Source organism: Neopelma chrysocephalum, unplaced genomic scaffold (assembly GCF_003984885.1).
Source record: "Neopelma chrysocephalum unplaced genomic scaffold, ASM398488v2 Primary Assembly neopelma1_26, whole genome shotgun sequence".
Lineage (NCBI taxonomy): Eukaryota > Metazoa > Chordata > Aves > Passeriformes > Pipridae > Neopelma > Neopelma chrysocephalum.
Window position 1 is genome coordinate 6,214,311 of NW_020897695.1, and position 26,395 is coordinate 6,240,705.

Sequence of the window (26,395 nt, forward strand, 5' to 3'; positions counted from 1 at the left end):
GTTGTGTAACGGGGAGGGGGCGGCCCGGGGGCAGCGCGGGGCGGGCCCGGCGCTTCCAGCCCCGGCGCCGCGTGACCGCGGCAGGGAAAAGCCGCAGCCCCGGTGCGGTGGGATGGAATGGGGCGGGAGGGCAGCTGCGGGCACAGGGACCGCAGTCCCCGCTCCCTTCGCGCGTGGTTAACGAGGGAGATCGGCAGTGTTGAGGGTGCCTGCCGGGGAGTCCCCGCTGCCGCAGCGTCCCGGGGCCGGGTTCATCGCCCAGCCAGCGCGTCCCTGCGGCGGTACAGCTTCCCGGATGGCTGTGCAAATGAAATGCCGGCACGGCGCGGTGCCCCCGCCCCCCTTCCCCCCTTTCCCAAGTAAATCCCACCAGGTAGAGCCCGAAGGGTCCTCGCCACTCAGCCGAAGGTGCCTCCGCAGCAGCGTTAGCAGCGCGGCCCTTCGTAGCCCCAAGGACTTCTTTCACCGCCCTCCATCGGGTTCCCGAGGCAAAGCCCGGGCAGTTCCCAGTCCCCACGCTGCCCTCCCCGCCGAACACCCCGGTACCCCCGTTCTGCAGAGCAGCGGCGTGCGTGTGCACGTGTACGGGCACGCACAGAGGTCACTGTGTCTGTGCTCTTTGTTCTGAGATGTCACCCTGCGCTGTGTGAGAGATTCAACTTTTGACTGCTGACCAAACAAAACCAGAGTTCATAGGGAAGTGCAGCTTCTGAAATAAAAATACGCGGAACCTAGTCTGTGACGCAGGCAAGACTGCCCGGCTCTCTGGGGTGCAGGAGCAGCCCAGCTATCTGGGGCTCCTCCGGCTTTCAGAAGAAGAGGGGTGAAACCATAGACACACTCATTCTGTGCTGCCGTATGACATTGGTGTTACCCCTGAGGAAAAAGAAAATCTCTTTTATGAGCAGGGTTTAAAGATAATGGGGCGCGGTAGCAGTGTGGAGAAATATGGAGTTCCCTGCAGGAGCTGTGCTGTGCTTGCGTGTCCTGGTCTGCCCCTTGCAGATAAGGATGGCGCCTGCTGAGAAACCGGGTGCCTCCCATGGACCAGGTGGACTGTGAGCTTTGACCTGGCACCTGGCAGAGGCGCGTGCAGCACCGGGGGATGGCACAGACCTTTGTCAAACAGGTGGTGTCTTAGCCTAGCACGGGTGTCTGAGGATGTCTCATTTCTCATGCTGTTGCTGAACCCGTGACTCCATTGCCAATCCTCCTTTCTCCGAAAACCTGATCCGGCATGCGTGCTATGCTGTGTGGAGGATTTCTTGAAAAATCTGTGTGAGAACAACGGCTGTGACAGGGTGTAGGGGCACCAGTGTCTGGAAACGTGAGCAGCAGTCTGTGTAGTGCACGTGTCACACGGCCCCTTAGTCTGACTTGTGCTGTGAGGCAGCTCTGCCAGGAGCTCCTTGGCTGCATGCTCTTTAGGGAACCTTTTTACCAAGGGTTTCCTTGGTAGAAAAAAAGTTAAATGTTAAAGAGGAAAGGGTGCTGCAGAGATGCTAAGAGGATCATTACAGCTGATAGAAGTATTGAAAATTTGTAAGTCAGAATTGCTCCCTGAAAGCAATGATGTGTCCAGGGTTGTATAACACCACTGCCTTTATCTGTGTGGAGGTGATGGCTGATGTAAGGGGCTACAGCCCCAACCTGTAATGCCGATTCAGTTGATTGAGGACTCTACAGACACCAATGCTTTTTATCTCTAAAAGAAAGCAGCGCCTGGCCCTTTTTAAGTTTTTAGTTCTTACTGGCATGTGGAGTTCCTTGCTGCAATACCATGAGTTGTCTGTGAAGAGACTCTACAGAGCAATAGAGGCATAAAACATAGAAGATACTGAGTCTAATTTATTTAAACAGTTGCATGGTTGTTGAAATTTTTGTGTGAAATATCAAATGATTTTATATTGACTTTTGAAATGCTGAGTCTTGGAGACAAACTCAAATGAAGTGCAAACAATGTGTCTTGCTTACGAGCAAGAAGGAGCCTGTGAAAAGCCAGAACTGCTCCGAGGTCTGCCTGAGGACAAAAAGCTGGTTCATCTGAGGGATTCTCAAGTGTGTCAGATTGCAAGACACGGCAGGACAGAGACTGTTTGCAATAGCAGCCTGGCAGTTGGAGTTCAGCTGCTGTTAGAAACACTACAAAGGCTTGCAGTCGGACAAATGGCGTTCAGTAGGCTAACCAGGCTGCAGTGCTATTTCTTTCCCTTGCCCCCTTCCCTTCTGCATCATGAGCGCCTCCCAGCCTCTGTGCCTCTGGCGCAGAGCCTGCATGAAGGCTTTCTCTCTGCCCTATTTCTGTTGCTAACCTAGCTTGTTTGCATTCTGGCTCCACAGCGCTCTAAGATCCTGTCTTTGCTGTGGCTCCAGATGAGCTCTGCTCAGAGGGTGCCCAGGGAAACCCTCTCTGGGCCATCCCGTGCTCTGTCCCTGCTGCCCCATCCTTACAGCACCATGGCTTGTTGCTCCATCTGTTGGTTCTGCCGTTTCATCTTGGCTTGGATCAGAGGAGGTTGATAAGATGGGAGAAGGGAATGGGGCAGACTGGGAGGTCAGCCATTGAAAACGAATGGAGACAAACAGACTTGAGGGAGGGAGGGAGGGAGGGAGAGGAGTGCTCCCAGGAGCACGTAATGGCTGATCTGGTGGTGCTGGGTCACGGCGTGGCTCACATGGCAGCGGTGCATGTCTGCTGGTTATGTCACTACGTGCCGCCTTTTTTTTCTTGCCTTAGGGGGTGTGATAGCTTACATCAGCTCTTCGAGCTCGGCATCTAGCCCAGCCTCATGTCACAGTGAGAGCTCAGACAGCGGTTTCCAGTCATCCTCTTCGCCTGTACCATCTTCTCCGAACAGCTCCTCCTCGGAAAGCGGATGCAATGGCCGGAGCAGCGAAGGCTCTGATGGGGCACCGAAGAACGATCGGCTGGAGGAGACTGTTAAAACAAACCAGTCCAGTGTTGCTGGTTTGACAAAAGGCCATAATGGAGTCACAAGTACGTTTGGTGCTGGTTCCTTAAAACACCATTTCCCCCTTATATATTACAACCTCATATGTTACAACCAGGTCTTCTGCGTGACTTGTGGTGAAGGCACATAGCAAAGCCTCCATTTTTATCTTTTGGCATTATGTGTGTGGTAATACAGCTGGTGTTGCCGTACAAATGCTAATAAGATGGAAGTCCCATTGCTGCCGACTTCAAACAGTCCATAAATACAGTCCGGCTTTACTTCAAATTTTCGTGAGGACTGATCTTAGTAAAATCAAGCAATTAAAAGGAAGTAATGAAATAAAGGTAATAGTAATCAGAAATTGCCTTCAAGAGTATTTATGGAGCTGTCTTGGAAATCTGGTTTCTCTGTTTTTTCATACGCTTTCCCTTGCCCCTTCACCTTTCCTTCCCCCCCCAGTTTTGAGGAACAAAATAAATAAATTACCCAAACATAATATTTACATAGCTGCAGTTGGAACAGTTATCTTTTTGATTCCAAGTCTTAATTTGTGGATGTAAAAAACAAAATACTTGTAAACTGGAACTAAAGGATAGCCTTTTAAAATGCATTTAACAATCTAACTTCACCTATTCACTTCACACTTCTTTTAGTAATTGGAGAAGATCAACAGTAGAGAACTATATTTGAACAATTTTGGAAGGGTAGGAATCAAACTGAGCACTGGAATGAGTGATTCAGCAAACACTCGGCTGGAATTTAGTCTTTTGGAGGCTCAATTCTTTTATTGACAGAGTTGTTTTATTCTTTTGGATTGATACAAAGCTAGAATAAGTATCTAGCAGTTCTACCTTAAAAGGTTTGGGGTTTTTTTTAAGGTGTTCCTACCCTAAGTTCATTAAGAACCTTTACTTCTTAAAAATTCCCTAGTAATTGGTTTTCTTGGTATAAGGGCAGAAGTTCCTGAGATGAAACCTCTTGTAAACTGTTCAAATGGATGGATAGATAGATAACACTTCTAGCTCAGTACTAGTTGTGTTAAAAAAAAATAAAAATTGTGGTTTGGTTCTTTTTGAAAACCTTAATGTTTTAGTTCTTCTTTACAAATGAAACTCAAATGTCAAATAAGTTACTTTTCTAGTAGAATAGTGGGAGTATTTCCAGTTTTCTCTTGTATTAAGGTAACTTTGTGGTTACTGAAGTCACTAATAAAATTCCTATTGGCTTTGGTGAAACCAGTGTTAGACCAGGACTTGAACCTTGCAAAAAAATCTTTATTGACAAGCTGAAATAAAAAAGGTGGGGAAAAACTGTAAAAAAATCAAACCATGAGCATATTTACAGGGCTGAGAAGGTATTTTCAAGTTCAAGTGTACAAGCATGCCATTCTGGATATGCACTCAAATGAGCAGTCTTTACATACGTAGATGTGGCTGAGTTACTAGTCCTAAATTGTTATCAAATAGGTAGTGTATGGCTTGTTTTTAATATATAATAAAGTGTCCTTTAATATTTCTGGTTTTTAAGAAAAGATGTTTATTCTCTGTTGGGGAAACTCTAGCCTTTTATAGGCTTACTTGTCCTGATGGAAAAAACAGATTGAGCCTGAACTTTAGTGGCCTAGTTAACTGAATGGTCCTTTTAAAAGTGCTTAAATGTAAGCAGACTTTCTTTTTCTACAGTTGAGTGCAGTGCTACTGTGATTGAAAGCCCATTGAATATGTGCTTTCTACCTATTCTGTTGAGTGCTTCGTGTTTGTCTTTTCCCCCCTCCTTTGCCCTAGTACCTTCTGAACTGTTCAGTTTGGTACATTCTTGGTGTCTGTTCTTCTGCTGTACTTTTTCATATGTTGAGCTGACCTGATGTATTTTGATTTAAGTCCAGGTTTTAAAAGGTGGAAACATGTTCCTGCAGTTGTCATTGGTTTTCTATATCCTTGACTTTTTTGTTCTGATTCTAGAATTTAATGGCATGGTTCTTCTTTGCAAAGTCTGTGGAGATGTCGCTTCAGGATTTCATTATGGTGTTCATGCCTGTGAGGGCTGCAAGGTGAGCTATATTTCTGCTCACCTTTCTGCTGCTGAAATGCTCAAGTTCTCCCCATTGGGGAAAAGGGGTGATACTGCCAAAAAAAGTCTGTGTATTTATCTGTTAAATATGAGAAATTTCAGAAGTTGTAGGGAAAAGGCAAACCACTTAGCAATACACAGTATTTTCCAACCTCTGCAGTACTTTCTGTTCTCACCCCTTGTCCAATCCTGCCTGACCTGGAGTGCATGGCAGAGAACAAGAACTGGAGGCAGAGGTGGTAAGGACCATGTCACGCAAGACATGTGCATGTTAATTGCATTAAGAGATAGTGGGTGTGGGTTGTCACCTGGGCTGGGGCACAGAACAAAATAGCTTTGGAAAAGCAATACTTTACCACAGGGAAAGCCAGAACTGGGTGCTTCCATGTTCATGCATCACTAAATGTGTATTTTCTGAATCTGTAACACTGCAAATGTTATGTTCTTTGAAGGAGTTTGTCAGCTTAAGTGTTGTGTGAAAGAACCACCTTTGAAGGTCATATGGTGCAGCAGGATGGTTTTGTTGCCAAACTGCAGAGGTTGATGTCAAAAGATCTGATTTTTGACTCCCGTATTTGCGCTTGATGTCAGAGGTGTTTGAGAGCATCTTACAAACTGTTAGTACAGTCTTAGAGGTAATACTGGAGAGATTCAGTGCTGACTGTGCAGGGAACAACTTAGCATTTTCTGTAATTAGAAATCATAACAAGTTGGCATTATATACAGATCACACACAAAGGGGAAGTAAGTCTTGAGGAGTATCAAGTTCTTTAAAATCACTTGGGGCTGATGGCTCTGAAGCAGCTGATGAGAGACAGTGAGGTTTTCTGTGCTTGCGGAGAAGTGAATCTTGGCAGAAGAATTTGATATGTGCTGTAATGATAGTTGTGAGGCTTTTTTGTTTGTTTGTTTACAGGGTTTTTTCAGAAGAAGCATTCAGCAAAACATCCAGTATAAGAAGTGCTTGAAGAATAACAACTGCTCTATAATGAGAATGAATAGGAACAGATGCCAGCAGTGTCGTTTCAAAAAATGTCTGTCTGTTGGGATGTCAAGAGATGGTACGTTCCTGTACTGAGCAGGGATCCTCTGAGAGGGAATCTGCTGCTCACTTCAAAACTGATCGCTGAGGGTCTTAATGGCAGATAATGCAGCTAGCCCTGTTCTCAAGAGCAGGTTCACTGTCTGAGAACATTTAGATCAGCTTGCCTTCTTGCTCCATGACTCTCCTGGACTGGTAACGTAATACTGCTGACAGCCGCAGAGCTGTTCTCCTGCCGGTGGAGGCTGATGCAGTGGGATATGCTGCAGTGGTCTGTTAGGGGGATGGTTGTAACAACTGCTTCAATTTTGTGTATCCTGCCTGAAACTGAACAAGACTCATATTTTTATTTTTTTTTCCCCTCTTTTATTTTGTTACTGTTGCTTTTTCAATGAAAGGGAATTCTGCCCAAGCTGATAGCTTTAAAGTAATTGCTACAGAGCCTAAAGAGTTAGTTTTGGGTGCATAGGATGAGCATGTATCTGCTCCGTTTTTTTTCTTTCTTTTTTTCTTTCTTTCTTTTCTTGGAGGGAGAGGAAAGGCAAGGAGGAAATAGTAGTGTTGAGCTATGTCTCTGACCACCTTGCTGGCTGTCCACTCCTTGTGACTTTTTAATATGTGTAGTTCATTTGTCTGCTACAACTTACTGACATAAACCAGAACTCTTCCTTCTGTTTCACTTTTTAATTTTCTCTGGGTGTTTATTTCACAAGAACTAGGAATCTTGGGCTGTTAATAATTTAGTGGGTGGAGTGTTAAAACTTATTTTAAATAATTGTTCTGAGTTCTTGTCGTGCATAGGAGTTATTTCATCCCCTAGGCACTTATTTGCGCATAAGGTTGCACCTGCTTTAATGAAAGAGACTTAGTTACATTAATGATGGACTACTGCATGAACATAATTACATCAGTCGAAACTGGTTATAAGCCCTTGTGCAGCTGTGGTTGGACAGGGTGGTAGAGGCAGTTGTAGATTCCCTAGGACAGGGTCAAAAGTGCTGCAGCCACAATGATGCCCATCCCCTTGCCAGCAGAAAATGTCCTTGTCAAGGCAAAGTTTCAAGGAAATTTGCCAAGGTAAGCTTTGTTCAGCATTGATTCTATTGTTTTGACAAGTTATATAATTAGTCCTTGAGGACCTGTCTTGTAGGACTTCTATTCAAATATGATTTGAACTGTGTTTACATTCACCTAATTGTCAGCTCACAAAGTTGTGCTGATCTAATAGACCCAATCTTAAAGCCCAACACTTCATCAATTAACACAACTGCATGTATACTCCATAGCCAGGTTTGAGGTAAAAGGGGAAAAGGCTTTAGAGACTCTGTGCTTTAGAGCTGCCTTCTGTTTGTATGCAAACAACAGCATACGTTTCATACCTCACACCAGTCCTGTGCACTGGAAACTCCTTGATTTCACTGGAATATCCCTGCTGTAGTATTGGTGAGAGCAGTTAAAACCTTTCCTTAAAAGGCAGGATTTTTGGTTGGGGTGTGTGTTTTGTGTGTGTGCATGCCAACACTTTCAGGATTGACTTTTTTTTTTTTTTGTTCCACCACTTTCTATTTCTCCACCATGGTAGCTGTTCGATTTGGCCGTATTCCCAAACGTGAAAAACAGAGGATGCTGATTGAAATGCAGAGTGCCATGAAAACTATGATGAACAGTCAGTTCAGTGGCCACTTACCCAACGAAGCATTAACAGAACATCAAGACCAAGCACCTCAAGAAGACCTTTCTTCCAAGCCCAAACAAGAGCGGGATACCATCAAAAGCCCTTCTCCCCCTCCTACTGCTGACATGGCTAAGGAAGAAGTGATCGGGATGGTCACTAGAGCCCACAAAGACACTTTCATGTACAACCAAGAACAGTCCCAAAACCCCACAGAGATGATGCAGCCCCAGAGTGGGGAGAGAGTGTCGAAGAACACCGAGCAGTACATGTTGAGCAGTGAGCACTGTGTTGGAGGCCTCAGTGGCCCTCAGTACCCTGAAAGGGAGCAGCACCTTGGTGGACAGTACAAAGGGAGAAGCACAATGCATTATCCAAGTGGGCATGCCATGTGCTTCACAAATAGCCACTGCATGAACTTCACCAGTGGCTATACTCAGCGAATGTGTGATAGGATCCCAGAAGATGGCTTTTCTCCAAACAAGAACACCACTTACTCCTGCAGCACTGGAGGAAGAATGCATCTGGTATATTGATATTAATTGCTTGATTTGATTTAGTGAAAGGCTTAGTGGTGGGTGTGATCCAGCTGTGTCTTAGTGGTCAATGGAGCTGCACACAGTTGGCAAAACTGCTGAAACTTAAAATATTGACATAAACTTGATGGCGCACATTGTCACAAAGGAGGTAGTAGCTCAAGTTGTGTGGAGAATTTGAAATCATACAAGTGATGGGGTTTCTTGGCTCATTTTTTAGCTAACTGAAAGTAGGTGAACATCAAAGAGTGTTGGTTGAAGAAAACTCAGGGGTTTTTTTAAGTGAATAGACTTTGAAAAGAAAATAACGCTTTATAAATTCTCCTTTTCACTCAATCCTTTTGAAGACTTTAAAATAATCTACACAGTCAGATGTACTGTATTTTCATTAAGTGTATTCAGAGCAAATTTCTGGGGTGAAACCCCAGGGTGAGGATTTCAAGCCAGTGTACACACTTAGCTAGTGTGTTCTAAAATCTCTCTCTTGCTGGGTAGGCTGTTTTTTTGGTGTTGGGGTTTTTTTGTTTGTTTGTTTTGTTTTAATGGGGCGCACAGGCTATGCATCCTTTTCACCCTAGAACATCTTCAGATACGAACAGAGGCAGGAGGAAGATGTACAGCTAAACCACTTGAGAGACGTTCAGGGTCTTTTCTGTAGTACTTACACATGTGAGGCTCTGGACACATTTTGAGGACCTTAGATGACTTTACTAGAGCATTTTTTCACTGAATTCTTAACAAGGAGGTTTCCTGGTTTTTTGCATATGGTTGTTGGGTTTTTTTGATTGTTTGGGTTTTTTTTTTTTGGTCTTTCCTTAACAGATCCCTCTCATTTGCCTTGCACCTGCTGTTTCTCTGCTATTCAGGCAACCAATTCTGTAAGCCCCTTAAAATAGATTGTCCTTCTCTTTATCACTGCAACCGCCTGGGATGAGAGAACATAACATCCTCGTTCTCATCCTGCACTCCTGTTGTGAAGCGCGAGACCCTGACCTTTCTGAAGTACTTGAGCTGCTGGTGGTTTTCTTCCTCCTAGTTTATAAAGATCCTTCTCAGGTTCTTGAAGACCCCTGAAAGTTTGCACAGTGAAAGTGTTTATTTGTTGATTTTGCTGTATTTTCATGGACAGTTTTTCTGTTGGGTTTTTTTTTGTGCCTTTTTTTTTTCCCTTCTTTGGCTACTGCATATATAGACTATGCCATCCCTAGGAGGGTCTGACCTTAATTGCAGACTCTGGGCACTACACCATGGCAAATAATAATAATTGCCAACCTTTCTTCCTTGCAGGGAAAGTATGTGGTGTCACTACAATGGCATTCTTGGCACTCCTGAGAAGCAGAGGTTAAACCCATCAGTATGGGCGGGCAGGGAGTGGTGCTGCCTTGCAGAGGCTCAACCAGTCAGTTTGACCTGTGCATGGCAGCTGCAGGGAGGCTTTACACAGCCAACGATGAGGAAACAAAACTGAATTCAACAGAGCACTGCAGCTCCCCCTCCCTGCCCCACATCTCTGACATGCATAAGGGTTTTGCCTGAGAACTCAGTGAGATCAGGATCCAACCAAAATGAGTCAGTAGCAATAAGGGCATGTAATTAGGCTCTGAACCAGTATGGAGACAGATGTTCAGGGGTTTGATATTTTTTACTCAATACCCCTGTAACCAGAAAAGCAGAACAGGTCGTTTCTGTAGATGTTCTTCTAAAGAGAGCTGGTGACTGTACATCTGACAACTGCTTCCATAGGAAGCCTGTCAGAGTTCAAGGAGCACCTGGCGACACTCTTAGTCATATGGTTTAGTTTTAGGTAGTTCTGCAAGGAGCAGAGAGTTGGACTCAGTCTTTAGGAGTCTCTTTTAACTTGAGATACTCTATGACTCTTGGGCACAGGGCTGTCAAGACAGTGTAAACACAATGCACAGGGTGGAGAAGTGGTAGTTTCCCTTTGGGACTGAGTGCCTGTGGGTTAAGCTAAACCATCGTAGGATTAGAAGTTATGGTGATTTTTATGTCCGGTGAGGAGCAGGAGATTCCTTATTTTCAGAGATTACTGTATTTTTAACAATATCTATGTGAACCACTGCAGTATCACGAGCAGAGCAGTTATTAGCATCTGCCATCCTTCTGTTTGTATACCTAGACCTTTCCTTTTGCCAAAATATTATATTCTTGTAGTCTTAGAACCTTCCACACAAAGAATTGCTAGGCAATTACCATATTCAAGATGCCCTGCGAAAACAGCACAGCTCTGAGGAATTGCTAATCTATTTCACAGTTTTTTCTTTGTTTTGCTGACATTATGTAGGATTACATACATCATTTAGGATACTTGTGAGGAATACTTAAAAGGAATTCTTATCCTTGATGATGACAGGTGAAATGAATATTAAAAGGTTTAAACTTCATTAAAAGATGTAAATTTTAGAAAGCAGAACTGAAAATATCTCAGAGCTTCTGGTTGGGTCTTGCAGAGGGAATTTATTGGCAGTCAGCCTTGACTGATATGTCTGATCTCATTGTAATGGATTCAGACTTTCCTACTAAAAAATTGCTGTATATTTGTGTAAAAAAAAGAGCATTTTGTCATCCTGTGGCTGAGAAAAATTGGAATACCAGTTCCTTGGTGATCCTCCTTCAGTGATACAAGTGAGAGAAAACTTGTAAAGGAAGATTATCCTTGTAATGAGGGTGTAAACCTGTGACTCAGGAAACCAAGGCTGGCTTTCTTGCTCTAGTGTTGACACCTTTGTCACCTTGACTGAAGCACTTCAGTTGCCTGCAAAACAAGACAGATAGGAGAATGAATGTAGTCATGACTGTGAGATTGCACTCAATTGATTTTGAAATCATGATTAACTGTGAAATTACAGGGATAATACAAATAAGAGAAACCCAGCTGTCAGACATCAGTTGAGATCAGGGACGAATCGCATAACATTGGTTCAGTTAGATCTTTTGCAGTAAACACTGTTGTAGTTTCCAAAGTCAGCAAATTTATAAACAACTTGCTGACAATCAACCATGGATTTTTTTTTGTTGGTTGGTTGGTTGTTTTAAAGGAAGGGGGAGAAATCCAGTTGCTTTGGGAGATGACTGAGGAATACTGATCTTTTTTTCTCTATATGTCATTATCGCTAAGTTTTGTAGAAGAATAAACCTATTTCTTCCAAGTATTTGTCAGGATTCGGAGTGATATCTTTAAAAGTTGTTTTGTGTGTTTTGTAAACATCAGGTCTGCCCAATGAGTAAGACTCCCCATGTGGACCCAAACAAATCTGGCCATGAAGTCTGGGAAGAGTTTTCCCTGAGTTTTACCCCTGCAGTGAAGGAAGTGGTGGAGTTTGCCAAGCGCATCCCCGGATTCCGAGATCTCTCCCAGCATGACCAGGTCAATCTTCTGAAAGCTGGGACCTTTGAGGTGAGATCACTGTGTGTATATTGTGAATCTGACAAGCTGTGCATCAGTCTGACTCTGTAAGAACAAAACCAAATAGAACTGGGTTACATCAGGCGAAACCAGCATGGTCATGGGTGGTAGCTCTGAGCTTTCCTCAAGGTGATGTCCAAGGGATCTGTTTTGTCAGATCTTGGTGAATTGTCCCTCTTCCAACTAGCTCAAAAGTGCTCAGCCCTTCTACCCATTCTTCTTCCCTGGACATTAATAAATGGGTAATTAGGGTTTTTTTGGTTTTGTATAGCAGTGGTTACACTGATGGCTACCTTTGCTTACTCTGGAGAAGTGTACTGCATCCAGAAGGGTGGATAGTTTAGAAAGCTGTCTATTGACTTACAAGTTTTGTCAAGAAATGTGTTTAAGGCTCTCTGTGTCTTTCCTTGTGCCGCTTTGCTTCCTGCCAAAGCCAGAGTGTATCTATCCTGACCAGTCACCACTAGCCTTTGGTGGCAGCTGGGGGTGTCTGAAGCTTCCATGTCTAATGCAGTAACAGTAGTAATGAGCTGTACTGCTGCAGCTCTGGAGGTGCTGTGTGCCAGCTGCAGCCTGACTTACTCTAGACTAATCCCTCTAGGTCCTCGTGGTTAATTTCATCCACTTGTGGTCATGACGTGTGTGTGAATTAGTGGTGTTAATTTGGAATTGATACCACAGAGCTTGGTGCTGTTTTATAATTAGTGACCTTCACAAGATGACCTTTACTTAAGGCTTTAGTTGTTCTTCCAGACCCTTGTCTGTTGGAGATCATACACATTTTATAAATATTCAAATGTGCAATTTGAATATAGAGGGCCAGAGGAGCTGAAGTCCCAAGTATTTGATGTTACTGTGCTTTCCTGGAGAGGATAGAGTTGGTGATGTCTTTGCTCTCGTTTACTTGATTTATTCTTTCAAAGAGGTGTCCTGGATTTTGGTTTTACCCAAACTGAAGACATTTCTTGTGTAGTGTGTTGGGCATTTACACAGCCCATTTCTAAGATGAATAATTGTTGGGTTGGAAGGTACAAGTTATACTGGAAGACTTGGTGCCTGGAATGTGTCAGTTTCTTTGTTGCTTTCATTTTGCTGTCCTGTATTTTTTTCTGTTGTACCTATTCTTGACCTTTTAATATTCATCTACAACTCCTGCGGCATAGGGGCTGTATTTTCACTTCTTCAGTTACAGTCTCTTACACTGCTGTTCACATTACACAAAAATGTTAGTTCCTTCCTCTGCTGTCCAATGCCCTCAAGGAGGGTGGAAAATTGGGCTTGAACTGTTCCTATAAAGTGAAGCCAAATCTTTCTATTTTGCAAGTAAAATGTTTTGTCTTGGCCTCTCTTCACCTCAAGCTTTTCTCAGGCCTCATTCATATGCTTTTTTTGCCAGTTACAAGCACTGCTGATAAGAAGGTTTCTATATCCAGGGGAATTTATAATAATGTATGGCTGCATGCTTGTCACTATTCACTTATTTATAAGAAACATTAATGATTTCTGTTAGTGAGCTGGTACTTGTAGTTAAAGGCCTATGTGGCCCCTTAGCAACAGAAAACAAAAAAAGTGATGCTGGAGAGCAGTAGGAAAAAAAACCACAACAGGATTAATGAATCCATTGCAATAGAGGCAAAAAGCATCTTGAAAGCCTGAGGCATACAAGGTCATTTCTGTCTTGTGGGTAACTGAACTGGGATGTTCCAATGTCTGCATGTTAATAGAAGAACCCGAGTAAAAGTGCTGCCTCCAAGCCTGGTGTGGTTGGCTTGGCACTGTGCTTCTTAGCAGCCTGTATTCAAGGAGCTGTTCGTTTGAGGGTAAGAAGACACATGGAGACAGTGATGGTGCAGAAGCTGCATAGCTATATATATTCACACACACGTGTAAGATAAAAAAGTTTTTAGAACTGGGAGTACTGGGGAGCTCAGTGTATTGTGGTGGCATCTGCATGGCTTCTATGACAGCAATCTCAGAAAAAGCAGTGAGTGTAAAATAAGGAACTTGACTGGTTTTCAGTGGGCCCTCCCCCACCTTCCCTCCAAATGTAGTTGATGGTAGAGCTAGCAAGTCACTACTCAAATGGATCCATTTGAGTAGTGACTCAGCTTCTTGGCAGACTCACAAACCTGGTCATTTAACTACAGGTGGTAGGGAAGTGAGCAAGCAACCTTCAGGTGTGGAGGTTTTTATGTGCTTACGTTGCAGTGATTGAGTGACAGGATTGATCGGGTATATCCTCAGCATGCACAAATAGGAGTCTGGCTTGAAGTGAAATGAAATGAATCAAGCCTGTGCTATGTCATAGTCAATTCTTCCTTAGGTTAGAATGTTGACATGGAAATCTATAGGTGAGCTCTTTGCCTTAGTATAAGTCAACACAACTTTATGAGCTTCAGTTTTGAATGCTAGTGTTAATACTGGCTGTTCATTATTTAAAGTTTGTTTCTAAAGCCCAGTTCTGTAGGGAGAGTGCCATTTTGAACTGAAAGGTTGTTGAATACCTGGTGGGTCTGTGCTAATGCACAAGTTCAGCTTTGTCTGTCTGCCCTTTGTCTTTCTTTGTTGTATTCAGAGGGCTTCTGCATCTAGGTTTCTGCACTCTGTAGTTAATGTCAGCACAGGACATGCAGCCTAGCTGACAAAAGTGAATAGTGCATAGTGCTCGTGTGTCCATCAAGGTTGCTGCATGTCATTTGGCTGTTAAAATTTAGGTGCAGGTCATGGGATGTGCATGAATGGTATTTGAATTCTCAAACATCTTCATTTGGTTTGAACATTCCTGTTTTTAAGCTTGTCAAAGACACTAGCCTTTGAAGCCCTGGTTCTCCTCTCACCTGTAGTAAACATTTAAATTAATGCAGTTATGTAGGTTAAGTGAGAAGAGACAGCTGTCACACCAGGAGATTACAGCGAGTCTGAAGTTTTAACCAATGCCAGTTGGTTCGTTTTCTCCAAATAAGAAGGCTGTTCTGTGTAACTTAAATCTTGAAAATGTAAATAAGGTTGTTGAACATGAGCAAATGATACTTTACAAGCCATTCCAGAGGGAAACTTTTCACAGTACGACTGACAAACCACAGGAGAAATTTCAGCCCAAAGGGGTAAGTTTAGCTCACATCAGCTGCTCCAGCCGTGGTGCTTGTAGCAAAGGGGTATTCCCAGCTGCTACAGACCAGGTGCCATCTCAAGCTGTGCTTCCCTAGCCTTTCAAAAGCTGAAAGCCACACATGTGGCCTTCTACCAGAGCTCATTAACATTCCTGTGGGTACAGTGATGCGGCATGGTACTTTCCCAAAGAATGCCTAGGGGGCCTGATCATGAGGTGGTGTAAATCAGCATTATTTCCGTATAGCTGCTCCAGTTTATGCCAAGTGAGAATCTGGTTCGGTATCTTCATTTTGCTCCTCATAAGTGTGGCCAAAAAACGCTCTGTATGCCTTTGGCTGTTGAGTAGCTTAAGCAAGTTGTCCTACTGGCATATTTATGAGTGACATGGTCTGCGTGGCTCAGACTGTCTGAGGTTTAAATTTTAATTTTCCTCCCTTTCATGTTCTGTATCCCCTCCCCTGCATCCACTCGCTAATTTTGCCACTTGTTTGTTTCTCTTAGATTACTGGACCAGAGCTTGCACTGTGTTTTACAGCTCAACAGCATGCTGACAGTTTCTATATAGAATGCTTGTAGAGCAGTTAATGAGACAGTTTGAATGATGTTAAAAGGTTTAGTATTTTTCTTTGGCTTTTCTAGAAATGCATTTGCATTTATCTGTTTTTGTTGTTTTTTTTTTCTTTCACCAGGTTTTAATGGTACGATTTGCATCTTTGTTTGATGCAAAGGAACGTACTGTCACCTTCCTGAGTGGAAAAAAGTACAGTGTGGATGACTTGCATTCAATGGGAGCTGGTGATCTGCTCAACTCAATGTTTGAATTTAGTGAGAAATTAAATGCCCTGCAACTTAGCGATGAGGAAATGAGTTTGTTTACAGCGGTTGTCCTGGTATCTGCTGGTAAGGAGAGAAAGTTAACTTGCATCTTTGTCAAGATTTGAATGTGGCTCTGTATTAAAAGTTTTCTGTAAAATGTATAGCCTGTTATTTCATGTCGAAGTGCAATTGAGTAGGTTTTAAGCTATTAGCAGCCTGTAATCTACTTTTTACATACCTAGTCTTTCTAATATTGCCTTTTGAAAAATGTGACAATGGGTTTATTTTTTCCTGCTGCTTTCTGTAGAATGCAAAAACACATCTCATAACTGCCCCATGGCCATTTAGATGGTATTTGTCTGACTCCTCTAAGCTTCACAGGACAGCATCGCTGAAATTACTCCTGACTTGCACAGCATAAGTCTTTAGATAAGGTGGTATTTTTACTTCCAAGTATTGTCATTTAAGTTTACTGTGTATTTTACTTAAGTCTAAATCCAGCAGTTTGATCTCTGCCTATGTCAGCAAGAAAGCCCTGTCATCTGCATCATGACCTCTTACCACTAAAGGCCTGCCAATCCACTGACATCTTCACCGGCCTCCTATCTTGTTTCAGTCGCTGGATATACAGAACACCCTGGCCCAGATTCAAAGAAGGATTAAGCACCTACTTCTGTAGTATTATCTCAAGCCTCAAATTAGGCACATTAGCTCTCCATATAATGCCTGGAATACAAGATGCAGAATCCCTGCTTGCAGTTTAAGAAGCTTTCTAGAGGTAGGTAGCAGGAATGCTCGTAGGGCCTATTTAGACAGCAAGCCAGCAGTTGGGGAGCACTCAAGTCCTTGAAAAAGTGCACCTCTTTCACATGAGTGATTCAAACCCATGTCTTTCTTATCAGGCAGGGGCACCCCAGGCATGGTGCTGTAGGCACTTGAAGCCTCTGTAAACAAGGTAGGACAGTTCAGTCTAACAGCTTTGTGCGTGGCCGAACTGAAATGTTACAGTGCAGGAGGGGGCAGCTGTTGCCTCTTCAGTCTGTAAGCCATGATAATGAGCGAAGGGTGGCACAGAGCTTGAAGAGCCAGAACAAATGGCAGTGTGAAGGAGGCATGGGACTATAATCTGTTAGTGAAAATGTTCAGGTAGCAGAGAGAAACCTGGGGTATTAGTTACTATTCCAGCCTCTACAATTTTTATCCTTTTTTGACAAGAACTGGAAGCAACCTTTAAAATAAGGACTTTTCCCTTCTTGTGCAATGTAACTAGGCTTACAGCTGCTCTTCTTGCTTGCTCAGCTACTGGGTCCTGGAATATCACAATCTCTCTGCCAACTGTTTTTAATGTAAATGGCTGTATTTGTTCTGTTAAATGTTCTTTTAGCACAGAGTCAGGCCCCCTAGCCTTTTAAGCAGTGCTCTGATTGCTGGTTCCCAGTAGGGATTAGTTTAGGGATGGTATGTAACGTACAGCATGTAATGTCAGAGCTGTGCAACAGGTATTCAGGCTTCTTGCATAGATGCTGAGGATTTTTCAGATCATATTTTTTTAGGACCTTATTGCTACCTGTCTTAGCTACCTCGTGATCTGCAGTCTAATCACAGCCTTCCTGGACGCCTTCACTAAATACTTCTAGGGTTTTATAAAGTACAACTTCATTAGTCAATGTTGGAGCTGTATTCCAGACACAACAGTAACCTTGATGTTTACTGTGAGGTCAGAAATCTCAGGTGAACTTTACTCTGTAGCTTGCGACTGGATTGAAATGCTGCAGTCATTCCTTTGTGCAAGTAAGTGAGCAAGCTTTGTGCTCAAGCAGGTACCAAAGAAGAACAGAAGTGCCCCCAACAGAGCTCCTGGGGAAGATGCTCTCAGTGTGAGGGCTTGCCAGGAGGAGAAGGCACCTGTAGAACTGAAGGATTGTAGGCATCTGTTGATTAAACAGATCTTGAAAGACAAAGCCCTTGCACCACACTCCTCAAGGAGAGGGGTGTGACACAAAGAGTCGTTTCCTGTAAGGGGAGGTGGAGGACAGTTAGAGGTGGAGGAAGAATTGAAGAACAGGATCAGAGGGAATGACACGGAGATACAAGCAAAGGCAAAATATGCCATGAATGTAAGAAGAACTGAAGGTGGAAGAAAAAGGCCATTAAGACTTCTTCATTTCAGAATAAAAGTTATTTAAGAGGAGATTGAAAGGAAGAGAGCAGTCAAGATTTATATCAGTTCCAGAAGCAAACAGGAGCGTGACTGTTGAATGCTGATTAGGTGATCCAGAATATAAAGTAGCATGGTGCACAAGTTAAAAATCTTTTTAAAAGACTTTCAGTTACTTAAAATTAAGAAAAAACCCAAAACCACCAATGGAAAAAAAGAAGTAAGTCTCTAAGTAGTGCTAGTGGGGAGAATGCCTGTCAGAAACATTTCCACATAACACTGGATGAATAACCACTCTTATGAGGGATATTTAGAATGTGCAGAAGAAGCAGGGACAGTAGCAAGGACTGCGTGTAACTCCGTACATCCTCTTGTTTTCATGTCGTATGGAAAAGAAAGAAAAGGCAGGGTCCTGCTTGGGTGGTCATAAGGAATTACCTTGGTACCATTCCAAAACTGAAAGAATGCTTCACCTCTGGCTTCACTGAGCTGGGTGTAGTGAAGAGGGAGGGGAGATAGCAAGGTGGATCATGGGCACTGAAGAAGGAAAAAGCAAGGTAGAAGCAAAGCTGAAAGAATGTGGTTCATGCGGGTCTAGAGACTAGATAATACCTTAACTAAGGGTGATACACTGTGGTAGAAGAATATAAAATACACACCCTCTCTTATTCTCTCTTACTGGAGTAGTACTAACAAACTCTTCTGCTGGCCACTGGCAGCAACTGGAAGTTGTCTGAGAGGGAGAGGAAAGACTTGGACTAATTGAAGGAGAGGAGGCTACATTAACTTGCCTGAGGCAGCCAGGAAAGGTTGGACTGCATTCTTCCACCTTCAGAGGCAAGGCAGTACCATTGTCACTGTACAGAGTTCTTGAGGAACTCCATTGGACATATTCTGTGCAAATGTTGTCATACCTGCTTGGAATAGAGCAAACCTTTTGTAGAGCACAGGGCAAGCGGAAATAATTGTTTAATCAATAAAGGCAGAGAGATGTCTCTTCACTCATGTTACCTTGAACAGCAGCTATCAAACCTAACAGACAATCTTCACAGAGTGGAATTGTTTGGTGGTAATCAGAGCTCCTAATTGTTGCAGTAGAAGATTCTGGAACAGTTTTCCTAAGGGAACAAAACACATTAACTGCTTCAAGATGCATCCTTAAGTGGATTATGTAATAATTTTTCCCATAGCAGTAGGGGAGTGTACTGAATAGTCCAGGACTTCCTAGACTCTGTTCACCTGAGCGGTCTGATTGGATTGACACTGACAGCATAAGGAAGGGATTCCCACTCTGACTGTACGATCTGACTCAGTGTTACTCCAGAAAGCTGTTGTCATTCCATGTCCCAGTTCTGCCGAGTGCTTAAGTACATGTACACATCAAAGCACATTTCTGTTCCTGTCCGTCACATGGGTATGTACGTGCCCTACTGAATTTACATAGCATTTAAGAAAAGAGGCTACAGCTTGGAAAAAAACAGCTGCTGTTCATGGTTATTAGGTGAGATGTTTTACTTAAAAATTCATCCTTTTAAGCTGCTTACTTAGGTTCCACCTAAGGATACCAGGTGTGTTCTTAAATACAGCTCTCTTGAAAGAGATGCTTCAGGCGTGGGGTGAGTGCAGTATGTGAAAGCATAATATTTATCTTGATGTTGACATTCTTCTTTTCCTCAGTTGGGAGTTTTTGGGTGCCTCATGTTTCAATTTGTAAGTGCTTCAGAACATGCTTGGAAATAGTGCCCACTTGTATCAAGGCTTGTACTCCCTTTGCCCCTGAGGATCCCACTGTGCAGATATGAGTGTGGCTTGTCCCGAGTGGGATTTCCTCCTCAAACCTCCAATTTAAGTTTTAGGATTCTATGTCCAGCTTTGAGAAATGTTTGAAATTTTTACTTTCATGTGCCCTGTCTCTCTCCTTGTATTGAAAGTTGTGATTCAGCAACATATTTAAGCATGTGCTTCAATCTGTCCTTTTCTGGACATATGGATAAGGGATTACAGAAGTGGTGATTGAATGCTGCCGGTTTGGCATGAGCTTCCTTAACTTGCAAAGATAATGGTAAATAATGTTTGAAAGACTTTTCAGTATATGGATTTGAAACTTCTGGCTTAAATATCTAATTTTTCTTGTGCTTGTTAATTGGTGAGTGATTCTTGCAATGACTTTATGTTGCAAACTGCATCTGTTCAGTCTTTTTTTTGTTTCTTTGTTTTTTAACCCCACCCTCCTGTTTTTTAATTTCTCTCTCCCCCTCTCTCCTCCTTACTGTGCCCTTCTGTATAGATCGCTCCGGAATAGAAAATGTCAACTCTGTGGAGGCACTTCAGGAAACACTAATCCGTGCATTAAGGACCTTAATTATGAAAAATCACCCAAACGAAGCCTCTATTTTCACAAAACTTCTTTTGAAATTACCCGACTTGCGTTCCTTAAACAACATGCACTCTGAAGAACTGTTGGCCTTTAAAGTTCACCCATAGGCCTTTAGGTCTCAATTTGTACTTGGACTTGCCTCGTGTTAAACTGTTTTGTGCTAAAATATGTATTTATACAGTTGTACCACTTGTTGGAGAGAGTTCACAGACTGTGAACAGTTGATAGCTGTCCCATAACCATGCAATAAAGCTTTGGCAGGTGCTTTCAGCTAATGATGGCACAGCATTTGGAGTCCTCCAAGGCATCCAGACCCATCTGTGCCACACTTCTGCAGAAGAGGTTGCAATGAGCCCGAGCAAATATGGACTGTTCTTTCATTTAGAAAAAAGAACCACCACTGCCCTCTTACATAAACTGAACGCAAAATAACTATGTGCATACGGAGCATGGAATGGGGTGGGAGCAATCCTGTGCTAATAGGAAAAAGGAAGAGCTGATTTAATTGGTCTTTCACTTATCTAATAGATATATGTCTGTGTCTCTTGATAACTCACTCATGGTTTCACTGCTGTTATTCCATTAAATGCAATGGAATGATTTCAGCCTGCACCAACTCTTCACCGAGCGTGTGTTCATGCCATGTGTATATAATATAAATAGTTAAGTAGTGAGTGTTTATGGCTATATAAAGTACAGAGTTGTGTGTATATATGTGTATGTATATAAATAGTTCTATACATAAAGTATACATATAATTTCTTCACAATATTTTAAACTGTGAAGGAATTTAAACTTAAAACAGAAGGCGATCTATGGAAAGAACCAAATAGATGCACTTTGCATATTGCTGAACTAATTATCTGAGCATTTTTTAGAAAACATCGAATTTGCATTAATATGCTGTGTTTGTTAATTTAAAAAAAAAACCAACCACGAGTGGCACTAAAGAGTCAGAGTCAGATTCAACTTCCAAAAGGGGCTCGTAGAGAATCTCAAGTGGAGATGGTTGGTTGCGGCACTAATGAGATTGATTGTCCATTGCCACTGAGGTTCTTGCGTTCTGATAAAGGTTAAAGAAGCACTAGATGCTCTTCAAAAACTTCAGCACAGCCAGAAAGAAATTATCAGATGAATAACAGCATGTATCAGAGAAAAAAAATGGGAAAAATGTATCCATGGTTGCGTTTGGGTGTATGTGTGTTCTGTGACCGTTTATTTCTTGCAATACATCGTTTTGCTGCTTCATTGCTAAATGAGAATTGAAAAAAAAAAGTAAGATTTCCCCATGTCTTTTCACCATTTGGGCTTTGTGGTTCTCATGCTTGTTCTTCTGGAGCTCTCTATTGGTGCGTGTGCATGTGAGTGTGCGTGATGTGCACAGAAAGTGCACTGGATGGTCTGAATTTTTTTTCTTAAAAAACACCACAAAAACCAACCAAACAAATGGGACTTTTTTTTTGTTGTTTATGCCAGTAGCAAATTACAAAGCAGATTCTCAAGGCTTAAGATTCTGCTGCTTTTCCATCTAGGAAAGTGGGTCTCTATGTTGTTTTTTTTTCCATTTGTAGCAAGACCTGGCACCAGAAGAGAGAGATTAAAAGAAGTCAGAGCAGTTGTGTTAATTAGTTATGTTTCTGTTTTGCTAATGTGGGAAGAAGATGCAGCATCACCCTTGTGTTTAGTTAACTTGCCTTAGAGATAGCTCTCTGGGTCTGTAGTGTTTGGTAACACTACTCTGGAGGGAGGGACCTCTCCGTGTGTTACTGCATCGAGATGTACGTGGTAGTCGACACCAGGACCCAGAAAGCCACCAGGCTGCGGAACCTCCTGTTTGCGCCACAGTGGGTTAATGGGAGCCCTCATGCCTGCAGTAGAGCTGGAGCAGGAGCAGACCTCTGCCTGTCCCTGAGCATCAGGAGTTGGGATGGATAGAGGGGTGGCTTGCACTCTGCCATGCTCAGGTTGTCTTTGGGCTGGAGATTCCCCCTCAGAAAGGAGTAAGGGGCTGAGAGCAGGAAGAGGGCAGGTGCTTGAGTAAGAGGTGGGCAAAATTCAGCTGTAGCCTTGACTAAGGAACAGAAGATCCCACCCTTTCCCTTCCTCTGCAGCTGCTGCAGGGAGAGCTGTCCTGCATCAAACTGCTTTAACCATTGGATAATGGCCCCTTAACACATACAGTTTTGTTACCCAAATGTGCTATTGGGGCATGTTGTCCTAATTTCTGTTAACAGTCTGCATCCTACCAGTATTATTTGTTTGAGAGCTTCACTGAATTACGCATTGAACCATTCAGACTTTAGAAAGGACACAGTCACATGTTTTATATTATTTAGGAGCTGAAATTACTTCTCTGTAGATCCCATTTCACACATGGAAAGTACAGTTAACCCTTGGTTGTTTTGGGAGGGAAGGAGGCTTCATACAGAGAGTGCCACCCTACAACTATGTTTTGTTGTGTTTTGTTTTATTTTTTTTCTTCTTAAAACTGTATTATTAAGCCTTTAGGAATGTATAACCAGGACTGAGTAATTACTGCTTATTAAATTTTTTAGTTAGATTGACCATGTATGCCTATAGGTAGATATTCTAACTTGTGCAATTTCATTCAAAATAATCTTCATGTACATAATGGAAAAACTCACACAACAGAAAAAAAAAAGCCCCAAACAGATTGACTGAACAAAAAGCTGAATAAAGTATGGTTCAAAAGTGACCCATGTGTTACAAACACTAGCTGGACTCTTAGAAGAAAATCTAAACTTATTGTGTTAGCTGTGTATTGTGAGCTCTTCTTTTACTGTGTCACTGGTTATACACTTGTTAAATGCTGAGATAATAGACTTCATGCCAGGCATTTGAGTACTGTAGATTGGGTCATTGCTGAAAGATTAATGTACTGTATGACTTAAATGAAATTTTTATTCTTGATTTTATTCTTGATTTTGTTCTTGTTTTAAAAGATTAAATATGGGCATTATGTCAGCAAGCTAAACTTGTGTTCCTGTGTCCTTTCTATTTCTCTGTACGAAATCTGGTGGGGAGGACAGCACGCTGAGATGAACAGAGCAGAAGTAATGGATGAGAACATCAGCTGCTGTAAGGTCACGGGGGCTGCGCTGGTACACAGTGGCAGGGAGCCGGCACCTTGGTCTGCCTGTGATCCTGGTCTGCCTTGCCAAGTGGTTGGATGGGATTTTCTGGTGCACTTCATTTGCTACAAGTTACAGGACTTTTTTGGGTATAGTTATTTTAAACACTGTGTTAATTTGGAGAATATAACTTTGTAACTGAAAAAAGGACATGGTAGAGGATAAAAAAACCCCAGTACTGTTTGATTAGGACAAGTCTTTAGGTTTTAAGAGAGAAATGGAAAACAGAACTTGAAGGGCAAAGATCTGTTTGATTTTTCCAGCTTGATTTTGTAGCTTGAAGTGTGCACTGTTTTAGGAGATAAGCTTCTCCAGGTAGTGTAGTATTGGTGTTTAAATAAAAAGCACACACACAAAAAACCAAAATTATGACTGGCCAGCACTGGAAAAAATAACAGCTCAAAAATACTTTATTTTTTTCTTGGCATATTTTCTCTGTTGGCATGTTTGCATATGGTTTTCCTTGTTGCCGCAAAGTCTGAACCCTCTGAACAGTGCTGCGAGCCACAGGGGTTTCAGGGCCTGGGAGGTCCTTGGTCCTCTTTCCAGCTTTTACTGAGATCCTCTGGATGGGCCACGAGTAATTTTTCCCTGTTTGGCTGTAAGAGCCTTACCACAGCAAATGGGGTGTGGGGGGATGGGGGACAGAAGGGACACTTCCCAGCAAAAACATGATCCTGTTCCTGCCACTCTCCCACCCTCCCAGTTTGGCAAGATGATCTGGGGATGGGGACATGAAGCATTTGTGCTTGTTCATGGGAAACTTGCTTGGGCTCTGAGGTGCAGTGCTGGCTTGAGTGTGAATGTGCTCACAGCAGCAGCCTGGCTTGGTCTGTCCTCACTCCACCAGGAAATGGTGAATGTCACAAGGAAAACAGAGGTATGAGTGTTGCTGTGTGAAAGTGTAAACTGACAAGGGTGTGGGCAGCCAGCTACCTCCTGTTCTGGCTCATGACCGAGGAGCTGCATTGGGCGGGAGGGAATCGACATTCGCAGCTCAACCGCAGAGCACTTTGATTACAGAAACACTTCCTACAAGGAAGTATTTGGCACTTCCTCTTCTTTGATGAGTACAGCGAGCAGCTGCTAGAGCCTTCATCAGTGAATACCTCCTTTTTTTTTTCCTTCTATTTCATTTCTTTTAAGGTTGAAGTTTCGAGTGGGGAAGGAGGAACATGCAGGTGTGAGGAGAGCCTGGAGACACCCACCCCTGGCAGCTGACTGAGCTCCAATGGGCAGCTTGTTAAAAGCACAGTGGAGGTTATGCTTGCTGGGCAGGAAAGTTGGTCAAGGACACAGCCACATCACCAGCAAGAGAGAGAGAGAGAGAAAGAGTAGCTGAGCAGGTGTGCGCAGAGGCTGCAAGGCTGCACATTCCTGGTAATTTGGAACAAACATGCCCACCCACGCCAAAAACCTTCACTCCATGCAGACACTGCTCTGCCATGCCAGGTCCCTTCACAGAACAGTTTATACTTGCTGTAAATGCTCACCCTAGTTCTGTGTGAAGGCAGTTTGCGGTGACAGGGGGCTGAACTCTTCTGTCTCCTTCCTGGCCTGAATCCCTATGGCAGGCTGCATTGTTATCCTTGACAGTTGCTCCCCTGCATTGCGCTCCAGGACTACCTTTGCCTCTGGCTGGAGGAAGACCCTCAGGGGGTTACTTGTGAAGTTACATGCTTAAAACTTGACGGATGGGGGGGTATCTTCTCAAAGGGCCCTTCTCTCTGCCCACCCACCCCCCTCCTCCCCTTTACCCCAGCTTAAGGAGATTGTGGCTCAAATTTTCCGTGCAAAACCATCAAGGTGGCACTAAGGCAGAGAAAAATATGACATGGTAAAAGCTCATCTGCCCCAGAAGCTGCAGCTGAAAATGAAGCACATCTAGAGAGGTCTGCTGCTAGACTGCTGCTGTACAACAGCTCTTCTCCATCATGTGTGATACTCCACAGACCTCATGCAGGCAGCCGTGGATTAGCTGCAGTGGTAATGTTGTATAAAATGAGGCTGCCACTAATGCCCTCTTATATGCCTCTTTGGCAGGTTCAGTTGCCAGAGCACAGCTGAAGATTGTGTCTGACCTAGGCTGGAGACTGACTTGGTTCTTGCACAGTCCCAGAGTAAGAAAGGATCTTGAGGAGAACTTCAAGTATTTGGTCCCCTTCCCTCTGCTTATGCAGAAGCCCAAGGAAGCAACCCAGATCCGTGCACATATAGGGCATTCTGTTAGCTGATTTCACTTCTGCACACTCCCAGATTGAGAAAACACATGGATAAATGGTCAACCCAATGTGCACCTGGATCCCCAGTGGCAGATGGCACAAATTATTTAACAATGCTGCATTTCTAAGATGTCTAAACTAGTACCTCTCTGGCTGGTTAAGGGTGCAGAGCTCAGTCCATGGTGCGTGAAGGATTTTTTCCTTTCACTTTCTTATCCTTGCCCAATAGCAACCTCTCCAGCCTCCTCTCATACTGCTTAACAGTGTGTGTGGCTTGGCAGCCCTGGTTCCTACTGTGCAGTGTGCATTTGCCCTCTGTGGGCCCATGCACAGGCTTCCCCTTGTCGCTAGTTTGGCACAGGGTCAAACTGATTCCCCTCCACACACATTTGCAGGGGAGCATCTGTCCTCTTAGTCCCTTTATAAGAGTATAAACAAAACTGCTGAGTTAGTGCATCATGAAACTGATGCTGGTTCTTACATTTCACAAGGAGAATTCAGTCATGATTTCCATAATTCATGGAATTTGTGGGAAGCTCCCAGGTGGAACAGGTCCTAGGGCTGTTGGTTGATGGCTGTCTCAACATGAGCCAGCAGTGTGCCCAGGTGGCCAAGAAGGCCAATGGCATCCTGGCCTCTATCAAAAATAGTGTAGCCAGCAGGAAGTGATTGTTCCCCTCTACTTGGCACTGGTGAGGCCGCACCTCAAATCCTGTGTTTAGTTTGTGGCTCCTCACTATAAAACATTGAGGTGCTGTAGTAAGTCCGGGCAATGAAGCTGGTGAAGGGTGTGATCACAAGTGTGATGAGGAGCAGTTGAGGGAGCTGGCATTGCTTAACCTGGAGAAAAGGAGGCTCAGG

At 43.3% G+C, this 26,395-nt stretch overlaps 1 protein-coding gene across 3 annotated transcripts in view; it reads left to right on the forward strand.

Annotated features, from left to right (window-relative positions):
- The window catches only part of NR1D2 (nuclear receptor subfamily 1 group D member 2), a 28,845-nt gene extending 5,690 nt beyond the window's left edge, over window positions 1-23,155 (forward strand). Inside the window, exons 1-8 of one of the 3 annotated variants that reach the window (XM_027675398.1) lie at window positions 255-1,129; window positions 2,738-2,998; window positions 4,916-5,004; window positions 5,941-6,085; window positions 7,649-8,265; window positions 11,504-11,689; window positions 15,499-15,709; window positions 20,071-23,155. In XM_027675398.1, the coding sequence (XP_027531199.1) occupies window positions 4,927-5,004; window positions 5,941-6,085; window positions 7,649-8,265; window positions 11,504-11,689; window positions 15,499-15,709; window positions 20,071-20,267 (1,434 nt within the window). In that variant the 5' untranslated portion in view covers window positions 255-1,129; window positions 2,738-2,998; window positions 4,916-4,926 and the 3' untranslated portion in view covers window positions 20,268-23,155. The other 2 variants (XM_027675396.1, XM_027675397.1) reach the window with 2 other exon arrangements.
- The last annotated feature ends 3,240 nt before the right edge of the window (window positions 23,156-26,395 follow it).